We start from the raw sequence: 23,292 nt of genomic DNA, 5'->3' as shown, positions 1-23,292 counted from the left end.
TTCCAATAAGAAATTGCACGATTCTAAATTCGAAAACGGCGAACTCAGCGATCGATCTCGCAAATCCTGCTTCCCAAAAACAAATTTCCTGGACCGAATTGATCTTTCGAATTACTAAAATTTGAATTTAATCTTCTAGGTACTGTCTATGAGCGAGGAACTCAGGCGAGCTCTGTACACGAACAGCGCCGTCTCCATAGACAACGATGTCATCGTTCCCGACCTGGTTGGCACCACCGAGATCCTCAGCGACGAGCACAGAGAACAACTGTGCCGGCATTTGCCTGCCAGGGCGGAGGGCTACCTCTGGACCCTCGTTTTCAGTACCAGTCAACATGGATTTAGTCTAAACAGTATGTACAGGAAGATGGCCAAAATAGAGAGCCCAATTCTCTTGGTGATAGAAGATACAGAGGGCAACGTAAGTTCTAGAAGTTTACTTTGAATTTCACTCCCAGTTTCTACGTTGATTTGCTCTTCATAATATTACGCTCCCCTTTATCCCATATTTTTATCCTATTTTCTTTGTACCTTGCGTTAGTATACCGCGTTAATTCTTTGAGTGTTTAGCATACATTATATGCAAGCAACGTGTAGTATTGCTTTACGCAGTAAGATATTACCAATACATATACGTAGAATATAAATGAGAATTAACAATATAGTAATTCACGCAATAAGTTAATAACAAACTGTCGTTTGTTGCAGAAACAATATCTACCTGTTTGTGAAATTGACAAATTACGTTTCAAAATCTCAGTTGCTTGTTTGAAAATTCCGTAGTACATTAAAATTACATACAATTAAATACTACTAAATATTTGGTTATTTTAGTAAACGCTCGGAGATAAAAGAAGAAAGCCAGGAGCTATATTTCTTTTATCTTGTTAATGTCGTTAATGTCACATTATGACCAAACTGTACTGGTTGACAGAGTCTAGAAACTAAAGTGACAAATTATATACAGTCGCTTATAACTTTCGTTGCTTGCACGTACTCTCGTTAAGATGGCTAGAGCGTGACCGTGTCACGTGCAGAATCCGCTGCGAGAAACCTCGAGGCAGAGGATTCATTACTCATTGCACGTTATTAGTGCCACAGCCGGTGTACTGTGAATCATCCTTTCCACGTGTTACAGGTGTTTGGTGCGTTGACCTCGTGCTCTCTGCACGTGAGTGATCATTTCTATGGAACCGGCGAATCTCTTCTCTTCAAGTTCACGCCCAGATTCCAGGCGTTCCACTGGACTGGGGACAACCTCTATTTCATCAAAGGCAACAACGAAAGCCTTGCCATCGGTGCCGGAGAGTGGGTATCAGTTTCTAAGTGTCTTCGATCTTTTATTGAACGAATTTTTACTCGGTCGAAACGTTAATACCGGATCGAATATGTTAATTCTGTTAGACAAATGTTTTAGCGAGGGATCACTGGAAAGAGATTAATTAGAGAGGATTATATGTTACTTATGCTAGGGTAGATTAATTTGTTATGAAACGGTGGTTTGGGAGATTGCATATGAAGGATTAATGCCTTGTTATACAAGTTACATTTAGTTATCGATATGGATTTTTGATTAGCAAAGAATATTTCAGGGAGGGGAACAGATAAAGTTTTCAAAGCTTCGTTATGTACTGTTACCTTAGTCTCTCCGTTGTATTCGTTCGTCCTACTTTTTAAATTTATCTTGGAATTTGCTATAACTTGTGCTATCTTCTTGCAACATCTTGCAACAATGAGCACGTGGGAATGAGTAACTTGTTTCTTGAAAATTAAACATCGATCGTGTATTTACCTATTGAGATTAGAAACTGATCAAAAATGAAGTTGATCAACTGAGTTTCTAAGTAGACTGATATAATTGAGTGAACCAGAGAAGCACTCCTCATATACAATCTATTTATATTATTCATATCATAATGTTTCTATAATATCATTTAATTCTTTTCCATTGAAGTTCCATCAAATTAACAGATATCATTCGCTGTTTTGCAGTGGCAAGTTTGGATTGTGGCTAGATGGAGACCTATACCAAGGCAGGTCACAATCTTGTAGCACGTATGGAAACGAGCCGCTGGCACCGCGAGAAGATTTCGTGGTGAAAACGCTGGAATGTTGGGCATTCATATAGGACACAGCCTCGTACTCCGTGTTCGCGACTTCGCCCTCACCGCAGCCTAATTTGACTTGAATTCCGAGAAAGTCTCGCGTGGAGGTTGATCGTCCCCAGAGAAAAATTATCGCACGGAGGACAATTATCAAGATTTCCAAGAGACATTTTTCCAGAGGAGATTAAAGTCGATTAACGGGATTATCGGTTAGCTCGATTACCGTCGATAGATTTTTAAACAGAGAGACCCCAGACGTATTTTGTTAAAAGTCAATAGGAGATTTTTCGAGTGAAAGAGAGAGAGAGAGAGAGATGAAAGAATTGTAATTTTTAATGAATGGAAGGTAGAAACGTTGATGATGAAAAGGAAGCTGCAGGAAAGAATGATGATGACAATGATGAAGAGGTATGAGAAAAAATGTGAAGAACAAGTCCTAATATATTAAGGCAGAAACGTTGAATTAAGAACTGCGAATGACTATAACTGATAAATTTGTCGTTTTAATCGTCCTACGTTTGTTTTTCTTTTTGTTTTAAGTTGTCGTATTTATTTTATTTTTTTTATATATATACATACACGCACGCATACATGTGTTTCGTTGAATGAATCGTCGTTGCTGTCGTTAATAATTCTGATTTCACGCGATCGCATGCCGTTTGAGTAAAGGATCGAAGGTTCGACCACGATGACAATGAATTTGTTATAACGATGATGATGATTATGATCGTGGTGTTGCCTTCGAACTAGTCGCGAGTATAATAATAATATTAATTGATAATAATAATGCGTTGTTCCGAGAGATTATGCGATCGCCGATGTGTTTTACGGTGATCGACGATAGCGAGTAAAAGAAGAGAAAATGAGATGAAAGTGTGAATGATAATCGAGATTGAAAGGGAAAACAAATACGTCTCCACAATGGAGAGAATCGATTATGCGAGAAAGACGGAAGGAAATTACGAACCGATTGTTACGGATATATATGATGATCACATTAACATCATCATGACGGTGATGATTATACAATACCATGATACAAACACGATACTACGAGTATGCTAAACTAACCGTATTTGTTGATGTGTAGTTATTGTAGATAGATGAATGTAAATATATATATTACGAAATTGTTAAGGAAACAAAAAAATTAATTTTAACGAAGGAAAAAACACAGTATATGATACCACGCTAAAGAAAGAGAAACACACACATTGCAGAGGTCACTCTGTGTAGTTTGTCTCATGTATATCCCGAAGGACACACATTAATTAAATATATATATATATATATGTACACGAAACACACACATACGATTCGAAGAAGATCGTGCAACATACACCACTGAATCGAATCGATACGATGATACTCTGGATGTAAAACGATCCTAGGATCTGCGAGCAAAAGTAGCTTTAGAAGAGAATGAAGAAGGAGAAGATAAGTTTGTACTGATCTTACGCTGATGCATGCGACTGCCACAATGTTACAGTGATAAAGATCGTAAAAGAGATTAGAAAACACGATACCGATTATATTGTTGACACGATGGAAGGCGAACCAGAAATTGTAGAAACACGCGAATTAGAAGTTCAGAGCAGCGCGTTCGCTTCTTGTGTTTCGAGTGACCACAACGAACACACACGCCTGTGCCTCGCTTCGCTCTCTTTCTCTCCCTCTGCTATAGAGCACACACAGTTAACATGACATTATAGTATCTCAGTTTAAACTTTATACAAAAGTAAGATCTACAGATCAGAGCCGAAGGAAAGAAAGCTTGTTGTTGCAACGACACTCTTATGGTTTACTTCATAAGAGCGTCACGCAAAACTCAGACAATAAAGAGGAGTCTCGCCGTGGTATCGATCTCTTTTTCGTTACGCACCCTGGTAACACCGTTTGTAACTTTCTCGTTCGACGAATGAACCAAGATATACATTGTTCGCTATTGCCAGTGAGCCGGCACGGTTTAACAACTGTGTCAAGAAAATTTATAGTAGTCTATATGACTCGTTCGATGGACAGGGAGAATTTTGCAACATATCGTACTATAAAGTTTTCTATACTGCGTTTAACTTTTCTCTCGGCTCTGAAGATCAGCGAATGGATGTCAATCGTAAAACACACACAGACACACACGACCAGAAAAATAAAACTGTTCGAGCTTATAGGTCTCTTTACTACTGTGAATTAATTAGGACCGATAGACTGTCGCGAGAGAACCCACCGTTTCTACCGCTTTTTAAACGTGAATTTTTTGTTTAAGGACGAGAGGAGAATGTTAGATATTAAGCGCTGTTTAACAATAAAATAGAAACACGCTGCGTTAGAAGGCATCGATCGAACATCAGACGTAGGTTTTTATAATCGATTATGTAAATTGATTTGTTTTCGGGTCGGTCCAGGAATGTGTGAAACGACGACGTCTGGTAGCGAATCCCGATTTGTTCTATTACGAAAAGAATTCTGTAGTGGTCAAAGAAAGAGGAAAAGAAATTGAGACGCTATTTTGTACCATAGCGAGAGTACTGGTTGCCATTCCTTTCGATTTATTAGGAACAGTTCCCGATGTTTCTGCGATTTTCGATCTTCCATAGAGTACTGCATTTTTAAAAACATTTATTATTTAACATCATAACAGAATTGTCACGTTAAAATGATTCAAGTTAATCGGTAGCAAGCGATCTTGTTCGATTTATGAAAGAAGGCTTAAAAAACAGCACGACGAGACGTTATAGTAGAAACACAACTTATAGTATATTTATTTCAAATTACGTTTACTACCGACGTGGATTGTTGGATTGAATTGTTGAATACGGGCTAGAAGATTGTAAAAGCGAGTGGAAATGGAGGAGAAGCGAAAATTGTAAATTTGAACGAGCGTATTTCCGTGCACTGGTTATGAAACGCACTTTACCGAATAAAGACAAATAGAGCGAAAACGATCGTCGCTTAAAGCGGAAAAAAAATCTTATGGAGCACGGTTTCAAATAGTAAAAGTGGGAGAAACGCAGCTATAGAAAGCACAAAAACTATGTGTATTCAAATTACGTGTAGCTATCTATCAGCTTCGTTAGGACTAGTTGTCAAGTACATAGTACACGATCATAGCGTTGTGTAAGACATATAAAGTTCTAGCGTCTATAGGCATTACTCTCTTGTGATACTAACGAGTTAAAAAGGAACGAAGATACAAAAGATGGTAAAACAAAGTCCGGTTCGAGTGTGTCACTTTCTTTCGTGGCAGGGGAAAAAGACCGTTGTAGATGGAAATTCTGATAATAATGTATAATATATGTACATCAGCCAGGACAATACGAATTTACATAGAACGCGAGAGCAAACACGGAGGAAAAAGAAGAAAGGGAGGTATAGAGAAGCGAAGTGTGCTCGATCGTGGCAAATTTGTCTCTTTCTTTTCTGTTTGAGAAGGACTCAAGACCCTCGCCTCTAGATGCCGAAGATCCATGGTATAAATGTAATATTGTAACGTGAAATAAAAGAAGATGATGTGTGTCTGAGAAAATATACGTTTTTCTCTTTTGTTTTCGTTCATTTTGTTCCTTCTTTTTCTTTTGTCATTGGCGACTGGAATGAATTCTTGCGAGAATCCTACAGAGGAAAATCATTTATATTTTTAGTTTTATAATTTCTCTTTATTTACTATAATTTCGTCTTACGCAAAATTGTTGAGGCGCGTGCAACATAACCTAAAAACCAATTCTAAGTTTCCTTGGTAGTATTTCTTCAGACAAATACTCTTTAAAATCATCGGAGGGTCATCTGTTGAAATTAATTTGTTTGTAACTTCGTCTCTTGGTTCTCTAGAATTGGTCAGAAATTGGCGGTTTCTTTAAATGCTATCGGAATTTCTCGATACCTTTCGGGAGAAGGTTTGTCATAGAAAACGAAATGTGAACTGCCCGGAAGAATTCTTGCTCTTCCGTCGATACGAACTTTACCAATCTTCAGAAACATTCTTTGCACATTGTAGGTGTCGTCGTCTGATCTGAAATACATATACACTACTGCCTTCACTGAAGAAACTGTAAATTAAGCGTGCCCTATGTAAGGTCGAGAGATTCTAATCTTCGAATGATGATATTCTTTTTCTTGTACGACCGGTTGCCATGTATTTGCGCGCCAACTCAATCGTTACCTCGAAAAGGAAGTGAATCGATACATCCCTTACGACAAATACAAGGATCTGGTTATTAACTGAGATGAATAATAGCTTGAGCACAGTATACGTTTCGATCTTAAAACCGATATCCTTCGCTGTCAGATTTTATATCTAGAAATTAAAACTCTTTTATCTCGCTAGTTTGGAATTTTAAAATTCATTTCTTACGTAACAATTTCCTGACGCTCTAAAGTAAAAATTGACGAACAAAGATGAAAGATTACACTCTATCGTATCAATGTGAGATTATTATCGGCAAGTATTAATCAAAGAACAACATTGAACAAAAATTTGATATGTAGCGATTTATTTGACGATGATGTACAATGATGAATTCTGACAGTGGAGGGATACGAATAGAAGATCTCCCGCCAAAGAATCGATTGTTAATTGACAATTCGAAAGGAAAATCACGATATATTGGGTTGGCAACTAAGTGATTGCGAATTTTGTCATTAGGTGGTATCGACAAAATCCGCAATCACTTAGTTGCCAACCCAACATTATCTCATTCATGGACACGTAGAATACGAAAGCTGAATAGCTCGCTGTATTAACCATAGAGGAAGAATCGAATAATTAAGCATTCTAGCTTTCTACGTTCGTGTACGAGTTACATTTCGTAGCGGAAGTAGAGAGAGAAAGAGCAAGGAGAAACTCTGTTGCAACCAGAGCGAAGAACGAGCAACTAAAAGTAACTAAATAAATAAGAAGCTCACACGAGAAATCGTACCCGTAATAATCGCATAAATATATGTATCTATAATATAATAGTTGATTAGTGGACGTTTAGCGAATTAAACAAAAAGAGAAACAACAACACTCGTTACAAAGGAGAAGAATGAATGAGCAAATGCAAGATGGTGGATTAGGGCAACAATTTCTGTTAGAAACGAAAAAGGACTTTTCTTGGTATACACGTTGTCAATTAGATTCAGACTGACCGCAGGGATTGAACATGCATTAACAAAATGGAAAAGAAACAAAAAAAAAAAGAAAAAAAATATATAAATCGTAAAACAACAATTCGATGTTCTTCGATGTTTAGTTAGATATTGTTGTCGTCGTTGTTAACGATCGTTACCGAGGTACGATCCTGCCTCTCCAGGATGGCGTAGCGTGAAGAAACTCTTCGGAAGACTTTAAAGAAGGACAAAAAAAGAAAGAATTATAATAAAAAAGAAGGCAGAGGTTGGGATAAAAAGCTCAAACGTAAGAGGAATCGGAGGAATATCAATAACACTTTGATAATTTCACGACTAATTGTAAGAATTGGTAATTACATTTTTCCTAATCCGGTTCTAATCAAATTTTATCGATCGTCAAAGAGAATCGGATCTTCACGCTATGTCCTTGAACCGTAGTCTATTTTATACACGTAGACAGCAAACAGAGACGAAAATTCATAAAGAGGAACACAAAGAGTTGTTCTTATCTTGCGTCTATCACGATTGAATGTGCTTTAACGCCGGTTTTTAATTAGTTACTCGTGGTTCGACATAATTTACGACGAAATTAAAAGTAGTCGATCGATTCTTCGTATAAATGTAGATTAAACTCGAGAGGATCGGTTATCTTTCTAATCAATATATTGAGCTTATATGTTTACACGTTAAATACACGTGCGCTTGAACAGGACACTGTGATATACGGCTTACGTTAAGGAAAGTTTAATGCGTTGCTATTTATTTGCCATTCTCGCTGATAACTCGGTGTACACGTTCTGAATATTTTTCGAATCACTGAGAAATTTTTAGTAATTTCTGACTACATATTCAAGGTCTTATAATCCAAAGAAATTAGCTACAAGATAAGCGTTCTGTTTTGTTACTATATCGCGATAGCAGAATCGACGACGTTATCTTCAGCTTTAGCAAGAATTCATAAGAATTTGTTAGAATTTTAAGAACGAGAAAAATTTCGTTTTATGAAAGACGTTATTGTTTTTTTTATCGTCTTTCAACGAAAAATCGTCGGCTAATTAATACCATCGTAAATTACGCAGTATTTTATAATTGCTATTATATATTTTCTAACTTTGTTTATTCTTATCCCCTTTCAGAGTACTTGAAGATATTGTCATACGATGACGAGGAAATTTCATTATACATCGTATATTTCATTAATTCTTTTCTTTTTTTTATTACCGTTTCATTATACTTAAGCGTTATACTATAAGCCGCTTATAGGCCGAGCTGGTCAATTGCGAAATTCTCGATTACTTTGCTTTCATATATCGTACATTTATTATTTTATTATTGTTCAATTAAAAAAAAGAGAAACAAACGAGAAAGATGGCAGATAAATAAGTCTAAGATACTTAGGGTGAATTTTAAAAAACAACGTGTGTAACCTCTAGAGATCAAAGTTGCAATGTTTTCTCTTATTTTATGGTATTGATCATCATGGCATTTGAGCGGCTTGTGTATCATTCGTATAATTTGAAAAACGTACTACGTTTCTAATACATTCTTTTTCTCTCTTTTTCCGTATTTTCGATTAAGGTAGATTAAAAAAAAATCGCACAACCATGAGCAAATCACACCAAGCAGTAATTGTACCACGTGTCTCACTCGCAAACACAATATACGTATAAGACTCGAATTTCCTCCGTGTAAACTGCGCAAAAGATATTCTAAAAACATTTTTACACTGTCGCGCTTCGTTTCCGAATCGAAGAGCTATTCATCCCCGCGATTTCTCCAGAGGGAAATTGTCTTTCCGATCGATCGGTCGACGGTTCGGTTATAGGATTGTTTTCATCGATCCGAATAACCGTTATCCAACCGATCGAGATAGAAAGAAGCAACGGAAATAAAAAGGGACGTTGTTTCTTCGTACTTGATACATTTTCGTTCAAGATATCGAGCAACGACGTTATTCTCTGATCACCGAATTTTTGCATCGAGAGGCCGAAAAGAAAAAATATATCAGTCACGTTAAAGCAACCACATTGTTCCATCAAGTTCAGTTACCAAGAGAGAAGAGCGAAAAAAAAGAGAAGAATAAAAATCATCCAGTCTGTCACTGACAGTTGAACAAGCTTTCGAGAAGCTTAAGAATATCAAAAGGAAATAAAACATATCCTCTCCTGGTTTAAAAGATGTTTCATGTTTCCAGTTTCGAACCCTTACTCGAAGGAAAATTAAAAAAAAAAAAGAAAAAAGAAAAAGAAGAAAGAGAAAAGAGAAAGAAAGAATCGGAGCGATAGGGGAGACGAAGGCCCTCTCGAAACACACATAACTCTCTGGACCAATGAATTTTACACTAACTTACTAATGTACTGTCGCCTAAATCGCCACTTTATCGTGAAAGTAAGTTTCTCCGCCGCGTCTGGATTCCTTGAGAGACGCCATTCGACAAGAATTCGAACGATCATTCTTCACGAGGTTCTCACGAGCAGTAAAATATACCGCTGAAAATTTACAAACAAACACACTGTGTGTCTATAGTAATCGTATATTAGCCAATTGTATACCGTGTATGCGGGATTGATATCGTCAAATAATGTAAGATTGATCGAAGGAGATAAAAAAAAAAAAAGAAAACGGAGGATGCATGTTTGCGAGCTGTCGATTTATAAAAGAATAGATCTTATCGCGTGTGAATCGTTAATTGAAATATATCACAAGACAGATTAGCGAATTTTATTTTCTGTCCAATGAACTCTGTTTGAGAAACAGTGATCATTTTTAAAAATTCCGTTCTTATCTAGAAGATAGTGATTATCATAAGGATAACGATAATTGTCGAACGTTGTTATATTTTTATAAAATCGTTGATCTATATCCCAAAATACGTATGTAATCGCAAACGTGTCCCCTCTGTTCCAAGGAACCGCTTGTAGAAACGAAAACGGTGAAGAAAGGCGAATGTTCGTGTGTATGCATGTATATAACGTATATATATACAGTACACAGACAGGAGGCGTGCATGTGTGTATATATACTATCAAACACGTGTACATTGCGTATACATACTAATACATAAAGTAAAAGTTTAGCGTCGCAGCGTACATACTCAGCAAACAGAAAAACCTGTAGCGAACGAGGCCACTATACATATATACATAAATATACATATACATATATATTATAAATATATACATAAATTATAAATATATACATACGAGTAACGATTAATTGTAACGTTGTAAAGCTGTGAGTAAACAAAAAAAAAATTACAAAAAACAAAAGAATTACGAGTGTAATGATGGCATCAGAGTTACTAAACCGAGATAGGAAATACCGGAAAGATAAAGGGGATTTATTTTTTTGCCAAGAGAATTTGCCTCTCCCGGTATGCGATGTGGTATGGATTAAGAAAAAGAAAGAAATGCAATAAAAAAAGAGAGTATTTTGCGAATTGAACAGAGAGCGATGCAAGTACTTCGTTGCATGTTTCGTGCGTTATATATATATAATATCGACGTCAAAATAGTCAATCTTGTTCCGTTTGCAAAGGAGCTGCGGATCACCTTTGAATGCGTGTGTGCGTACGTACGCTTCGTGAATTGTGATATGTGTGCCGCACACACGCATATATGTATACACAGATGAATATACAAGAGATATTCAATAAAACGCAGATATTGTGAAGAAAAAATTCTAGTGTTATTCTTCCATTAATATACGTACATTTATATTTTGGTCTTTTATTGTACATTATTATTATCTCGTATTGTACATTATTATTATCTCGTATTGTACATTATTCACTTAAAAGAAAAATCAATCAACTTAAAACATATTTATTATTATGAATGTGATAATATCCTACTGCTTTTAAAATATTCTTGAAGTTACTGTTGTACTCGTTATGAAACATATCGTATAATCTAAACTATTCCTCAAGTTATCTTTAAACCTAATCTTATGATAATCTTAAATGTCACGTTCATTAAAATCAACATGATCTTTAAACCAATTTATTATAATTACAGTAAAAATCCATTTATACGATACGGTACAAGACGTATCGGATAGCAATCAGTCGAATACTAGAAATCCACTAATTCCTCCTTCGAGTTCGATTAAACAGACTTTCGACAACTGGGATTTTATTGTAAATCAATTTTACGTCGTGTCTTTCTACTACAAATGGCTGTAGTAAGATTCGTGTTGAACCATGTCTTTCTTAACGTCTTGAACACTAGCACAGCCTGCAAATTGATTTCCAAATATTTATAAAATTGTCCATAATAGTATTGAAATTTCATGAAAGTGGCTTTAATCGTACCTGTCAACGCAAATGTAACATCAATTTCTTTCCTGAAGACTTCAAGAACTGCCCTTGCACCTTCCTCACCACCGTAAGACAGACCCCACAGCATAGGCCGGGCAACAAAAACCTAGAAATCATGCAAAAATAAGAATTGAGCAATTGTAGGATTTACATGACTTATATTGCAATTTGATATATAGTTACCATTTTAGCACCCAGAGCAAGTGCCTTGAAAACATCAATTCCCTGCCTCACACCTCCATCCATATAGATCTCTATTCTGCCGTTTACAGCTTCCGCTATTTCTGACAATGCCTCAATCTACAAATCATACATTATTTTTATTATTTCAGTATTATTATTAACTATTGTTATCTTTAAACATTTTATTTTATACTTCACGATTTTATTTATAATTCTACAATATTATAATACAACGTCAAAAGATACACTTTATAAAAAAATAAATAACAAACCGTTGCTGGAAGAGTGTCAACTTGTCGGGCGCCGTGATTTGAAACGATGATTCCTGATACTCCACTTTCGATGGCTAACAGTGCATCTTGTGGGGTAAGAACTCCCTTTAAAACGATCGGCAGCTTTGTAATACTGCGGGGAATAAATTAAATTAGTACGTCTCCTAACATTTACAATTGCAAATCATCAAACTTTCTAACAACCTTTTCAGCCATTTGATGTCTTCCCAGGTCAAGGAAGCATCAAACAAGTTCATAACGTATTCGCTTAAACCAGAGCCACTCTTGGCATTGTTTATTTTACTGGATAACTCTCCCTCAAAATTTCCTAATCTGAAAATATATTTCCATATTTTATCGTACAATTATATTTTATATATGTTAAAATCTTATTATGGTATGGTATAATAAATACCTCAGATGAGTTGGAAGAGAAAATTTGTTCCTAATGTCAGCACGTCTATCACCGAACAGCGGTGCATCGACAGTAAGGACGAGAGCTTTAAAACCAGCGCGCTCTGCTCGTGAAACTAAATTTAGAGTAACATTACGGTCGTTGTATATATACAGTTGGAACCACTTTATTGCCTTTGGCGCAGCTTCTGCGACTTCCTCAATACTACTTGTTGATATCGTTGAGAGTATGTAGATCGTACCTGCTTCCTGGGCAGCTAGAAATAAACATTTTAATTCGGTTTAATTTCTCTCACACTTACACACTTAATATTCGAAAAACTTTTAAATTACATATAAATTAAATTTCGTACAATTTTATTAGAATAAACATATGTTCTATCTAGCGTGTTTCGTATTGAAATTTTTGCGCTTTTCACTAAGATTAAATTATGCTTATGAGAGTGTTACAATTTTAATATTAAACAAGTGACGTTAATACGTTGGCCTCACGGTGATCATCGGTGACTTATATTACAAAAATCTTTTAAATGATTAAGATAAAATAAATTTTACAGACTAAAATATTCTTTTTCAATTTGAATGAATTATCAGAGAAAAAGTTTGTAAACACGATATAATTAGATAAAATGAAATGTTATATATTTCAGTGCATTTCGAAAATTCGCGTGACAGTCAACATGTTGGAGATATAAATGAACGATCTACTACAGGATGTTTTCAAATATATCGAATGCATTCGGTCATCGAGAACTGCTTCGATCCTGAAGGATCGATCCTCAGTCGACGCGTGGCAACCGTGTCTACTCCATGTGTTTTATCACAAAAATTTATCCAACACTAATATCTCACATCGAAGATAGCAACTGATAAGCTGTAAGCAAATGCATATACATGAGGTTAGTTTCGTGTAGATAGTTCACAAAGCCAGTGGCTGGCAGCGGGATTTCACAAGTGTCATCACGCGACATGAGTGTATCACGATGATGAGAAGAAATGTTGTGAGCCTGATAAAGTTCTTCCTTCTGGCGGTTCTCACCGTGTTCCTAACCGTCGTCATATTCCGCTATGTACGAACGTCACCTAACCATGAAATCGTGACACCAGTTACCGTATTAGTGGGCATTGAAGGTGACAGTCAGAAAAATTTCGTCGATTCTAGGCAGAATCTCAACCATTTTTATCAGGTATGGGTTAAAGACCTACTCATTATTGACAAGGCTGATGCAAGTAAAACAGGTTTAGCAATAGCTTAGCCTTCTGCATTCCACGCAGTAGCGTACATCACTTTCGTGAACCCCGATGTAAATTATATTATTTTATATTAATGTTAGAACTACCAATGATTAAGATATAAGGTTTGTGTATCAAAGAAATCAATTTGAAAGATATATAATGCAAGGAAACAAACAAATATCACAGGAAATATACAGTTGTAAATTCATAAAATTTCTATGAAGAAGGCTATTTTGATTAGTCTGGTAGTTCTAGTCTAAAGATGGAATTTAATTCCACAATATAATGTTTGAATAAAATTTTTAACAGGACTTGGATGAAAAGATAGACTGGCATGATTATAAGACAATTGAAGAAGACAGGAAAAGAACCGGTATAGGTGAACATGGAAAGCCAGCATTTCTATCACCATCTCTCGATGCATTGAAGGAAAAGTTGTATCAGGTAAATGGTTTTAATGCTGCGCTCAGCGATGAGATCTCAATGAATCGCTCAGTACCTGACATTAGGCATCCAGACTGTAAGAAAAAGAAATATTTAAGAAATCTTGATTCAGTTTCTGTGATAGTTTCCTTCCATAATGAACATTTTAGCACTCTAATGCGAACTTGTTGGAGTGTGATTAATCGTTCACCAGCGTTTCTCCTCAAGGAAATAATATTGGTAGATGATGCTAGTACCAAGGCAGAATTGAAAAAGCCTTTAGAGGATTATATAACCGAACACTTGACAAAAGTGAAAATTGTAAGACTAGAGGAGCGTTCTGGTTTAATTAAAGGTCGTTTAGCCGGAGCAAAGATTGCAAAAGCAAAAGTACTTGTATTTTTGGATTCTCATAGTGAAGCAAATGTCAATTGGTTACCACCATTGCTGGAACCCATTGCACAGGATTACAAAACTTGTGTGTGTCCTTTTATTGATGTGATAGCTTATGAGACGTTCGAATACAGAGCTCAAGATGAGGGTGCAAGAGGAGCTTTTGACTGGGAATTGTATTACAAACGGTTGCCATTGCTACCTGAAGATCTTCAAAACCCAACAGAGCCATTTAAAAGTCCAGTAATGGCAGGTGGTCTGTTTGCCATTAGTGCAAAATTCTTTTGGGAACTAGGTGGATATGATCCAGAATTAGATATATGGGGAGGTGAACAGTATGAGCTATCGTTTAAGATATGGCAATGTGGAGGTCAAATGTACGATGCCCCTTGTTCAAGAGTAGGTCATATTTATAGAAAGTTCCCACCTTTCCCTAATCCAGGAAAGGGAGACTTTTTGGGAAAGAATTATAAGAGAGTAGCAGAAGTATGGATGGATGAATATGCAGAATATATCTATACAAGACGTCCGCATTTGAGGTCGTTGAATCCTGGAAACTTAAAAGAGCAAAGAGATTTGAGAGCTAGATTACATTGTAAACCATTCAGATGGTTTATGGAAAACATAGCTTTCGATCTTGTCGATGTGTACCCTCCTGTCGAGCCTGACGACTTTGCATCTGGAGAAATTCGTAACATGGGTGTGCCAGAACTGTGCCTAGACTCAAAAAAGCGAAAAAAGGACGAACTTGTTGTAGTTGATACCTGCATAAAGGATAATCCCAAAATTATAGGAGAACAAGAATTCAAACTGACTTGGCATAAAGACATTAGGCCAAAGGATCGTACAGAATGTTTGGATGTTTCTAGAGGAGGTGCAAAGGCTCCAGTCACTTTGTATCCTTGCCATGGAGGCCAAGGAAATCAATTATGGCGTTACAACGTTGAAAAACAATGGCTGATGCACGGTTATACGTCGAGGTGCTTAGACACAGATCCAGCAAGCAAAAAAGTCTTTGCAGCGAAATGTGATTCGTCTTCTGCTACGCAAAAGTGGAGAATCGAGAAAGTAAATATGAAAGCTATTAATAACTGGGATAATGTGGGACCCAAACGACATTAATTCCTCTGCCTTTTATTGCCGTAACTTTCTTAGTCTCTAAACATCTGATGTTTAATTATATGTATGTGTATATAAACTTATGTTCCATTTTTATTAACTAGTCATCTAAAATCGTAATATTTGAGTTCGGTTTGTATCCATCAAAATACGAATTTTGAGATTTGCGAGCTTTATTTATATAATACAACACGATGATAATATTACTCTTTCTTTTTTAAAGCAGTCTTTACAGTATTTTCATGGCAACGCATTTCTTGACGCATTTCTATCACTGTAAATATTGTACGAACCCTCTGTTGTGCCTTAAACATATAGCTGCATTTAGAATATATACGAATATATCTCATAATTATAATGATTACTTTATAAAGTAACTTCGCTTCAAAGCTCAATTTTTATCTATTATGGATTATTTTTTATTAATACAGTATATATTTAAGGGTTACAAACGGACTGATCGACAGAAAAAATTTCTTTATTGCCAAATTTCTCAAGGATCTAATTAAGTTCTTTCGACTGAAATAGAATATACTATTATAATGTACGACCGAACCGGCAGACGAATAAATTGTTTCCTGTACAATTATAAAATAAAAAATTCTACAATCGAAACACGGCTAAGCAATAATAAGCGACTTTTTTAAACAAGTGACAATGCCTGCAAACATATCATCTTATTGCATATATAATGAATTACCGAGCATTTAACTTTTTATATAGTCTAATGCGATTTTTTATATATATTTGTACCTAAATAATGAAAAGACAACAATTTAATTTCTGTACAGACTCGAATAAATTAAAACAAACAAAAGAATTATCTATTTTATAGGAAATCATGTACTTGTTTATTCAATTTTACCGTGCTCTACGTTGTAACATTTTACAAACATGAAAAGTTCGAATGTGATCGTCGCTGACTAACCGAACACAACACGCGTTTGTGATTGCAACTATTTTTGTAAAATATTTGCATAAGTTAATAAACATTTTTACTAAATCTATATATGTTATATAATGAATGTGTTTGGTATTTAGAGATTAAATATACGTCGTATCCATATAAGATACTGAGATTATTTAAAAAACAAGAAAAATAGGGAAACTCATAGTGGGACATTATCATAATTAATATTAAAATGTAATATTTACCTCTTGCATTTGCACATTCACCCTCAGGATGCGCCATACGTTGCATAGCTGCTGGTGCGACTCCCAATGGCATCGAGATTTGTTCACCTAAAATCCTGGTGCTTAAGTCCCTCTTGGCAACATTTCTTAGAAATCTTGGTCTTATCCTGTATCTGTAAAATGTTACATTTTTTTTTAATTAAAAAGATTAGAGAATAGATTAGATCTACGAGATCAACTCGCATTTTTTTGGTTGAGCAATTGGTAGTTTAGATTAATTTTATAGTGAATTTAGAAATGTTCATTGTTTAATTCATTGTTTAATTTCATTGTTCAATTAGTTCTATTAGATGTTTCATAAAATAAAAGATCTTTAAATTTTTACAGAAAGTGTCCAAATTATACGAACAATATCAAGACTGAAAAGAGTAGAATGACGAAAGAGTTTCGATTTTATAATCATTCCTTTTCATACAGTCTTAATAGTAATATAAGTTAACTGCTCCGCATTTAAATTTACTTTTAACGATAAACTATTATTTTTTAAATACCTTTTGAAAGCATCCTTATTTAGCTGTAAACTGAACTGCTCGCCCGCCCCAGAATTGTAATAATCTCTGACAGAAGGTGTTAAATGCGTGCTAGCATATTTCTCGAAGTCCTCAATACAGATCATTTTTTGAGCCATGGTGTCTTCTGAAACCGGATGCGAAATTAATTTTGCATTTAACAAGTCCTGTATGTTCAATATAATTTACAATATACAATGATTCCCGGAAATATTTAAACTCTTGCCACTTTTGTGTATATATTGTATATATGTGTGTTGTAAATTAAATAAGACATTTAATTAGACATTAATAAGACATTTTGGCATTTCATTAATACTGTACCTTGGAAAATTATGAAACTAATTTAAAAATATCTATAGAAGTTACAGGTTATTCATTGCAAACATATATTCAGTAAAAAATTAGTACATATTATAAATCGTTATAAGGTAAAGGTGGTCTCATTAGATTATTAATGATTTTATTATCGCGATGATGGCGATTATTAATGAATTATTAATATAATGAATAATTGATATAATTAATATAATGAATAATTTAAGTACTTTGGTGATCTCTGCGGAATACATATTTGCACTAAATACTTCGTGGCTTCTGTATGTACATTTCTCAATTTGTTTCAAATTTTAATAATACAGTTATGATAGTTGAATCTCATTACAGTATTCAAACAATTTCAAAATGTTTCGAAACACGTATAACATATTCATTTCGCATGTAATATATTCACAGGAAATTTCTATAAATGCTCGAATATTTTCGTGAGCTATTGTAATTCACCGTATACACGTATAGAGTACGAATTTTTATGCGTATACAGGAAATTTTAAGGTGCGAAAGTGCGCTATTATACAAAAATATATGATACTTAGTTAAATACCCGTTATAATTTTTAATTAATTAATCTTCAATCAATTCATTCATTTTAATTAATTTTCAATTTTAAGTGAAACAAATTTCTATTTTATTTCTATTTATCTATATGGCGTCCATAAAAATATAAATTTGCAGAAAAATCCGCACTCTGCACATATAATTTACAAGACTTCAAACAAATTACCGTTTTGTGTGTTGAATGTACTGATTTCTAACGAACTATTAACGTGACACTCGCGCGAACCCAGAGATACGAAGAAACTGCCCGAGTCGGAAGAGCGCCGCGCAATTTATGCACGATAGATCAATTTCTATTTTGCAGCGGATCACTCAGTGAATCGGTTGATTTCCCAGCAAGGAAAACATATGATTAAATGACTTCCATAGTCTCCACGATAACTCCTATTGCGAAGATAACCTCGGGAGAGGTAGCGTGTCCAGTAGTATTACAGATAAAATTATTTGCTTTATCCAGAAACCGTTTATCTTTGCAGAGTTAGTGAAAGACGCGTGTGTTGTCCTGAAAGGCGGAAGATGAATCGCTCGCTGTATTTTGAAATCAACACTGGGATGTAATTAACAATTATTGATATAATTAATGAACATAACGATACCCGTTATATGTAATGTGTCCCTCGCTTCGACTTAAATTCTGTTCTATCTCTATTCCAATTCACTTTTATGATCATCGAGCGTTAATTATTTATTGTTGTTGCTATCCCTGCAAATAGTTATTCAAGAAAATTTTATTTTAGTTATATGGCGAAACATGTATACGCGCTATCGATTATAAATATTAGCACATATATAGACACTACATATATAGACTCGTTATATCTATTGGACAAATCTAACAAATTTTATTTTATCTCATATATTATGCCATAAGGCACAAATCACGCGGATGAAATAGTAGACTTATTGCGAAGTAATTAAAAATGAGAGCTACGACAAACATTCGATTGATACCAAATACACATGCTACAAATATCTTAAAATTTCTGACTAATAGTGTATACCATAGAGGATTGCAGACTTAGCGTTTCATTAATATGTTACAAGAAATTACGATTGGCAAACCAATATAGCGTAGTTTCTTTATAGATCTCGAAAATTTATTTAACACGAGAGATTAACGATAAATCGGTCGATATCAATATCGATCATTCATCGTCGAATTTTATTCCACCCCTTATATCGTAATCATGTGTGTGTGTATCATATGTATGGTATGTATAAGAGGTTTTAGATTAGATTTTCATTATCACGCGATTAAACGAAATTTTGTTGTGCTAATGAATGAGGCGTCACATTGTTAAATGATCGGAACCGAATGGGAAATATCTGTGATTCATTACTTGATACGACCGATAGTATATAATAATTACGTACTTATCAGTCAATCCCATGGTTATCTAACTTACACAACTTGAAACTTTGAAGTCTGTTGAAAGGACAAAATTTCAAGGACAACGGGTAAAAATGTTCCATGTCGATAAAAACACTTATGCAACGCTTGCCAAATAGTTTTTCAGTTACGAATATCTTTAACAAATACATATCTTACACGAGCAAAAGTAATCGTAACCCACGTCTATCGGTATTTATGCAAGACAACATTTTTTCTTGTTTTGCAACATAGTGGCAAAAAACTTTGATAGTCGAAATTGAGACAAGTGAACTTCAAACTTTGTCGATTGCAACGAAACAAAGGGGATGCAAAAAACAACAGACGAGTCAATTAAATTCTCCTCTTTAAACGGTATTTCGTCGCTAGATTACGAGTGTTTATGTAGATTTATACTCTTATGGAATTTTTGGCCCGAGATTTCTTTCACTCGATACTCCGGTCAGCAATAACCGAAGAGTACTTGCAGAAGACACCGTGAGTGGTAAAACTGAAGAATTTTCTTTTTCTTATTGAAAAATGTTCTAACATACCATACCATAGTATAGCATTTAAGCGCAATTAGCCTCTCTAAATAGTTATCAATAATGCTAGAAGATGGTGTCAGTGGCACGTCCAACGTCGCCTCTGTAGTGTAAAGAGAAATATAAGTGTCAGCTAATAATAATAATTGTTTCTTGGCTTTTGTCTATACCATCTATTTAAATAAATGGAACATTGAGTTTTCTTTAAAACTAAGAAGTGGCACGTACAGAGTTTCCTATATATACACTTTCCTTATTCATGAATTTGGGATACATTTTTATTTTTCTGAATTACTAACTTTGCACTATGAAATTTTCTGTAAGTATACAAAGAGCTGACATCTATTTATTATACATATTGTATTAGAAGTAATACGCAAAAGATTCTCAGAAGCGCTAAAGATTTTGACGTCAAGTATCAACTATGTATTAAGATAAATTTGTTTTTAAATTTTTTCGGTCACAGTGAAACAGAGAGGATGGAGATGGAAATGAAGAAGGTCGATTAAGCTGGTGTTATTCCTCTTTTTCAACCATACTTTATTACATTCTGTTAGAAATAATACACAGAAGATTCTCAGGGGCGGCGAAGCTTTTCACGCCGATCACGCACGAGGTGAGTTTGTCGTTCGATCGAGAAATCGAGGGCCCCGTGGATCGTGTGGCGAACCGTTGTCTGCGACCCCCCGAATGAAAACGATCGATCATGCACTGTTAAATCGAGAATATATATATATAATATAATATATATATATAATCTTAATAATTTGTATTAATGAGAGTCTGCGAGAGACCATAAATATGATTATATATATATATATATATATATATATATATATAGAGAGAGAGAAGGGCACGCCGATTTCTTTTCCTTTGTCTCTCTTTCTCTTTCGTATTTTCTTAGGATCGCAGACTCGGTTGGCTCGATTTGCGATTAACGTTCGAGTAAGTAAAATGCTTACGTAAATGCGCCTATTTGAAAAAACGAATAATGTCACAAAACGACGTGAGCGTTTATCTTCGGTTTTTAGCCACTCTTATAGAGTGTGTTTTTCACTCGGTTACGTTTTCTTTCTCATCGTGCTTTTCATTGTATATCTCTCTTTCGTTTTGTTTCGATTTGTCCATCGATCGATCCAAAAATCACATACACGCGACAAATTAAGAATATCATACTTTATTGTTTCTTTTTACCACTTTTTGGTATTACTTTCGTTTGAACGTCAATATATGTATTTGGTGTTCGATTACGAAGCAAGTGTTAGTTTCATTTCGAGTTCCTTCGTGGATCCCTAAAGGTAGACATCCGTCGATTATTCAGATAAGAAATCTTGTGATACGGTATTCTCGTGATAAGCTTCATTCAATAAATATTTTTTCCCTCTCCAATGAATATGTAGGTGAAGAAATTTCTCAATTTTATCCCAAGGTCTCGGATATCTCGCGAAATTGTCTTGGGAATTTTTCCCGAGTAATTCTCCTCTACTGAAGGATTTTCTCTTGGAAAAACACCCGAGAGAGGTTCGTCAAATTTCGATCGTCCTGGACCACGATGATCCCTTACGAAGATATTAAAACCATATATTCAATCTTTTCTTTGAAAAGACCTAACAATATCGTACACACGAGGAGTGCGATCTTCGTTAATAAGATCTGATGAACGAAAAGATCGAGGAACGTAGAATTAATAACCCGACGATCCTCTACAAGAGGAAACGTTCAATGTCGGCAGATTTTTCGACTCCAGAAAATTCTTGGTAACCGAGGGAACGATGATCCAACAAGAATCCATGATCGTTTCACGCTCGGAACGAATGAAAAGGGAAAAGACTCAAGGTCGACGAGGCACAATCTATTGAAGCACCATAGGTTCAGGGGCACGGGCGCGCGCGCGCACACACACACACACACACACACACACCGCACGGTGGTTTATCTCGACTCGATACGAATATAATTAATAACGCGCGAAAGTGGAAACGATATCGGTCGTTATCCACATTTCCGTGCCTCGATTGAGAAAAAACGCGGCTCAACGAATGACGTAGGCAATTGCAAGCGAAAATTACGTTATTTAGCGAGTGAAGAAAGAAGATATATGTTTGATACAAAGAAACGAGGAATATTCTTAACGATAGCGTAGTGTCTTCAGAAAACTTCATTTTCCACTGAGAAAAAGTTTTGGTCGATGCAAGTCCACGAGACGATTTTATCGTTTCAGAGTAAATAATAATTTATTATTACCCTTTCCTTTATGACAATCTATTGATGGTCTGACACGACCAATGTTCTTCTTTCCTTTTTTTTTTCTTTTCTCTTTTCTTTTATTTTATATTTCCTTTCCTACACCGCATAGAATTCTCGTATTAGTAAGTTCTATTAGTTAATGCCTGCACAACGCAGCTCTTTGAAATAAATACAGAAACAGATAACGAAAACGGCTTCGAGGAATGCGAGCAATGTTCTATATTCGTCCTGCGAATATCACTGAGTTGTCCTTTATTCACTGGCTGTGTCACAAGGAACACAATTCTTTTACTTGGAGTCTTTTTATAAACCTCTTCTGGCAGTCGTTTTCGGTACGACAAACACCAAACGATATTCCGCTACGAGACACAATGAATTTTGTGCAGTTGTGATGACAGTGTACGACCAGCGAAGTTTCATCGTCGACCATTTCTAATAAGGAATTTCCTCTTCTCCTTTCCTCTTCCTTTTATTTTTTTTTTCTTTTCTTTTTTCTCAATGGCGACGATCGTAATTGCGCATCGGGAAACATGTCGACTGTGGCTCGATCGAAAGGTTTATTAGTATAGTCCTAATATAGGACAGTGAATATTAAATATTCTACTCGATATTATCTGTGGTATCGTGTAATACTTCGTAAATCTAACGATTAGAATTATTCTACGGCGCTGTTAATCGAACCGAGCGATCATTCACTTCCGATAAAAGTTCTTAATTCGAATACATTTCAAACAAACAGCCACGATTATTAATTCTCTCCGCGTACAATTCTATCGTTATTTTCATATGGTTAAATACAATCGTAATTACTATTAAAGATCGTGTCGTTTCGTAGACACAACCGCACGAATCTCATTGCAAAAATCGTGTGCAGAATTTAATGAAAGAAAACAGATATTTACTTCCTTACGCACGAACATAATACCATCTACCGACGTAACAAAGAAAAAAAGAAAAAATTT

At 35.2% G+C, this 23,292-nt stretch overlaps 3 protein-coding genes across 20 annotated transcripts in view; 2 read left to right on the top strand and 1 right to left on the bottom strand.

The window, feature by feature from the left end:
• Positions 1 to 5,651, top strand: part of LOC117237187 (TLD domain-containing protein 2) — a 303,806-nt gene extending 298,155 nt beyond the window's left edge. For 14 of the 18 annotated variants that reach the window (XM_033500917.1, XM_033500918.1, XM_033500913.1 and 11 more), the window contains 3 exons: positions 140 to 421; positions 1,139 to 1,308; positions 1,993 to 5,651. In XM_033500917.1, coding sequence (XP_033356808.1) covers positions 140 to 421; positions 1,139 to 1,308; positions 1,993 to 2,128 — 588 coding nt within the window. In that variant the 3' untranslated portion in view covers positions 2,129 to 5,651. The remainder of the gene's footprint in view (positions 1 to 139; positions 422 to 1,138; positions 1,309 to 1,992) is intronic. The other 4 variants (XM_033500927.1, XM_033500924.1, XM_033500923.1 and 1 more) reach the window with 1 other exon arrangement.
• Positions 5,652 to 11,370: 5,719 nt separating this feature from the next.
• LOC117237194 (hydroxyacid oxidase 1) lies at positions 11,371 to 18,481 on the bottom strand. Its single transcript, XM_033500939.1, has 9 exons — positions 18,336 to 18,481; positions 17,255 to 17,399; positions 16,725 to 16,876; positions 12,400 to 12,655; positions 12,189 to 12,317; positions 11,985 to 12,117; positions 11,713 to 11,829; positions 11,524 to 11,635; positions 11,371 to 11,446 (listed from the first exon to the last, which is right to left on the bottom strand). Exons 2-9 carry the CDS (start codon positions 17,389 to 17,391, stop codon positions 11,379 to 11,381), a joined length of 1,104 nt encoding a protein of 367 aa, XP_033356830.1. The 5' UTR covers positions 17,392 to 17,399; positions 18,336 to 18,481; the 3' UTR covers positions 11,371 to 11,378.
• LOC117237190 (N-acetylgalactosaminyltransferase 6-like) lies at positions 12,982 to 16,576 on the top strand. Its single transcript, XM_033500933.1, has 2 exons — positions 12,982 to 13,585; positions 13,944 to 16,576. The coding sequence occupies exons 1-2, from the start codon at positions 13,382 to 13,384 to the stop codon at positions 15,570 to 15,572; spliced, it is 1,833 nt and encodes a 610-aa protein (XP_033356824.1). The 5' UTR covers positions 12,982 to 13,381; the 3' UTR covers positions 15,573 to 16,576.
• Positions 18,482 to 23,292: the final 4,811 nt, after the last annotated feature.

Source organism: Bombus vosnesenskii, unplaced genomic scaffold (genome assembly GCF_011952255.1).
Source record: "Bombus vosnesenskii isolate JDL3184/JDL3185 unplaced genomic scaffold, Bvos_JDL3184-5_v1.1 scf7180000013361, whole genome shotgun sequence".
NCBI classification, from domain to species: Eukaryota; Metazoa; Arthropoda; class Insecta; order Hymenoptera; family Apidae; genus Bombus; species Bombus vosnesenskii.
Note: the sequence above shows the minus strand (reverse complement) of the source record. Positions and strands in the feature narration are given on the sequence as shown.

Bases quoted from the DNA above. Each gene is read 5' to 3' on its own strand.
- LOC117237194 (XM_033500939.1), bottom strand. From the start codon at position 17,391: ATGGCTCAAAAAATGATCTGTATTGAGGACTTCGAGAAATATGCTAGC. The intron at 11,830-11,984 runs GTTTGTTATTTA...TATGATTTGTAG, and splicing joins TTGACACTCTTCCAGCAACG to ATTGAGGCATTGTCAGAAAT. The intron at 11,447-11,523 runs GTACGATTAAAG...ATCAATTTGCAG, and splicing joins TGTTACATTTGCGTTGACAG to GCTGTGCTAGTGTTCAAGAC.
- LOC117237190 (XM_033500933.1), top strand. From the start codon at position 13,382: ATGATGAGAAGAAATGTTGTGAGCCTGATAAAGTTCTTCCTTCTGGCG. The intron at 13,586-13,943 runs GTATGGGTTAAA...AATTTTTAACAG, and splicing joins ATCTCAACCATTTTTATCAG to GACTTGGATGAAAAGATAGA.